This window comes from Herpailurus yagouaroundi, unplaced genomic scaffold (assembly GCF_014898765.1).
Source record: "Herpailurus yagouaroundi ecotype Mexico unplaced genomic scaffold, PumYag 182, whole genome shotgun sequence".
Lineage (NCBI taxonomy): Eukaryota > Metazoa > Chordata > Mammalia > Carnivora > Felidae > Herpailurus > Herpailurus yagouaroundi.
The window spans coordinates 9,513,856-9,517,052 of NW_024412413.1; the positions used below are offsets into that span (position 1 = coordinate 9,513,856).

Genomic DNA, 3,197 nt, shown 5'->3' on the forward strand with positions numbered 1-3,197 from the left:
AGGCAGCTCTCGGAGGAGCTGGGGGCGGAAGGCGTTAACCGTGTGAATGCTGGCGTGGGTGCCCCGCCCCCCCCCTCCCGGGGTCCCCAAACCTGCTGGCCGAGGGCGGAGTAAACAGGAGGGTGGCTGCAGGAGCCGTGATGGCCGCCCTGCAAGGATGCGGCAGGGTTGTGGGGATTTGTGTGACTTTGCAGTTCAACAAATTCAAACCCAGCCAATGCTGGCAGCGCCCGTTGTGTGCCAGGCAACCAGCTAGGAGGCGGAGACACGGGCCCAGCTTTCAGCTGAATGGTGCCGGCTGTGGGGTTGGTGCGGCTGGCTTGGGGCTGGGTGCCTTTTGGCCTCTCGGGCATGAAGTCCTCGCAATAACCCTACCCGGCTTGGAGACTAACTAGATGGAAGAGCACCGAGAGGAAGTGACTTGCCCAAGGTGACCCAGCTACTCAGCGCCAGGGCGGGATGCGAACCGAGCTGCAGAGCCGGAGTCCTTCGCCCCCTATGCCTGTGCCGGGATGCAAATGCCGTCCTTGGGGCTGCGGGTCTGGAGTCCTGGCGGCGGCCCTGCAGACGACTCCCCAACCACGTGGGCTAGAAATCAGGCCACGGTCACTGTGCTAAGGGGCGGGGCGCTCAGTCGCCCCTAGTTCTCCCTTCGCCAGGGCCGGGCTCCCGGCCGGAGGGGCTGCGGAGCTCTCAGAGACCCCTGAGCGCCCCGCCCCCGCCTCAGGCCCTCCCGGAGCTCCCCCCCCTCTTCCCGGTGCTGACTCTCGGCCAGAAGAGGAAAGGCAGTCTCCACCCACCTCTCGCACTCTCCCTTCTCCTTTATAAAGGCCGGAACAGCTGAAAGGGTGGCAACTTCTCCTCCTGCCGCCGGGAGCAGCCCGCCTGTCTCCCCGCGCGCCCGCAGCCTCCCCCAGGGCTCCCCTCTGGCCGCCAGCGCCCATCTTTCATTTCCGAGATTGCGATATTTTGCGCACACACGCATACACACACGCGCAAAAAGGGGGGGGGGGGGAAGGCCCACCCTCCAGCCTCGCTGCAAAGAGAAGCCGGAGCAGCCGCAGCTCACAGCCCGCAGAGGACGCCCAGAGCGGCGAGCGCGCAGACAGACGGACCGACGGACTCGCGCCGCGTCCACCTGTCTGCCGCGCCCGGCACTGCGCGCAGCGGGCACGCCGCGAGCGCGGAGCAGCCGTGCCCGCCGCCCGGGCCCCGCGCCAAGGCGCACACGCTCCGGCCCCCCCCACCCGGCCCGGGCGGGAGTTTGCACCTCTCCCTGCCCGGGTACTCGGGCCGCCGCTGCAGAGCCAACTTTGGAAAAAGTTTTTTGGGGGAGACTTTGGCCTTGAGGTGCCCGGCTCTGCACTTTCCGACTTCGGGGGCCTTTCTAGAAAATGTTGCAAAAAAGCTAAGCCAGCGGGCAGAGGAAAACGCCTATAGCCGGCGAGTGAAGACGAACCATCGGCTGCCGTGTTCTTTTTCCTCTTGGAGGTTGGAGTCCCCTGGGCGCCCCCACACGGCTAGACGCCTCGGCTGGTTCGCGACGCAGACCCCCGGCCGTGGATGCTCGCTCGGGCTCGGGATCCGCCCAGGTAGCGGCCGCGGACCCTGGTCCCGCGCCCAGGCCCTCCCCAGCCCCCCAACGACGGAGCCGGGGCCGGGGGCGGCGGCGCCCGGGGGCCATGCGGGTGAGCCGCGGCGGCGGCTGCAGCGGCCTGAGCGCCTGATCGCCGCAGACCCGAGCCGAGCCCACCTCCTTCCCCAGCCCCCGCCCCCCACCCTGGCCGCGGGGGCGGCGCGCTCGGTCCACGCGTCCGGGGCCCCGCGGGGCCGGGCCCGGAGTCGGCATGAATCGCTGCTGGGCGCTCTTCCTGTCTCTCTGCTGCTACCTGCGTCTGGTCAGCGCCGAGGTGAGTTGCGACGGCGGCTGGGGCTGGTTCGCTTCATTCATTACGCCCACCCTCACCCCCTGGCCGCCCCCTCCTCTCCCTGCAGTGAACTTTGGACCCTTGCAGCCCACGGGCCTAGCGCCGGGCGCTACGTGACCTCCGAGGGCTGGGACGCGAGGTGCGGGAGGTGCCAGGCTCTGAGGGGAGGGGGCGGGGGTGGCTTGCTTTCCCATGGGCGATCCCAGATCTCCGGCCCTTTTAGCGTCGGGGGAGCGTGTGTGTGGCCCTGTCCCCCACCCCTCAGGAACCTGAAGGGAGAGAGAGTGGGGGTGGTGCCGAGGGTGCAGAGGCCAGCGCGTTCTCCCGAGCCCACTTCGGTTCCAGCCTAGGTTCCGTCCAGGACCCGGCTTGCACGGGAGGTGCGAGCTCGCGCACCTGTGGCAGCCACGCCAACCTTGCGCGGGCGGTTGTCTCCCCACCCTGGCTCCGGCTCCCGGTCGGGACGGGCGCCCTCGGGCCAGCGCAGGGCTTGCCCGCCCCGGAGCGGAGTCCAGCAGCAGCTGGCGCCTTGGGCGCGGGGGGTGCCGAGAGACAGAGGTTTCGGGCACTCGGGAACTGGGGGAGGAGTAGAGCCTTTTAAGGAATCCAGCCCTCGGGGCGGGTGTGTGCCCCAGGCCCCGCCAAACCTGCGCCCGCGCCCTGCGAGGGCAAGCGCCTCTCTCCCCCGCTTGCAGGGTGCGGAGCGCGCCTGTGAAAGCGTAGCCGCAAGGCAGGTGGGGTGTAAAAACGTCTGCGGGAGCTATTAGGTCGGATCTGTAACCCCCACCCCCCCACCCCTCCCAGCCTCACGTAGCAGTGAGTTGGCAAGTCCACCCGGAATCCAGGTGGGAAAGGGGGCGGGGCAGGGAGGAAGCGCGAGGTGGAGGGGAGGAGAGTGCGGCCGGGAGCGCGGCGTGCCTGGGTCCCGTCCCGCCTCCGCGCGGCCGGGAGCCCGCACCTCGCCCGCTCGCGAGGAGGGCCGCCCCCCCCACCCACCCCGCCGGGCGTCCAGCGAGGCGCAGGAAGGAGGCGGCGGCGGCGAAGGGGTTAAGGTGAAGGGCTCCGAGGCCGCGGCCAGACCTTGGGCCGCCGCCAGCGCAGGTTGTTTTGACCACAGAGGAGCCGTCGCCGTCTCCTTTTGTTCTCGGGGCTCCTCGAGGGCCGCCGGCCGCCCGCCCTGGGGCCCCGCCCTTCCGCGGCCAACCCCCCGCGGTCCGCACCCGGGAGGGAGGCCGCGGGGCTCTCGGCCCGGTAGCCTGCAGGCCCCTC

The 3,197-nt window shown here is 70.3% G+C and overlaps 1 protein-coding gene across 2 annotated transcripts in view; it reads left to right on the forward strand.

Moving 5' to 3' along the window:
- The first annotated feature begins 587 nt into the window (after positions 1-587).
- The window catches only part of PDGFB (platelet derived growth factor subunit B), an 18,295-nt gene continuing 15,685 nt past the window's right edge, over positions 588-3,197 (forward strand). For both annotated transcript variants that reach the window (XM_040490796.1, XM_040490797.1), the window contains exon 1: positions 588-1,910. In XM_040490796.1, the coding sequence (XP_040346730.1) occupies positions 1,848-1,910 (63 nt within the window). In that variant the 5' untranslated portion in view covers positions 588-1,847. The remainder of the gene's footprint in view (positions 1,911-3,197) is intronic.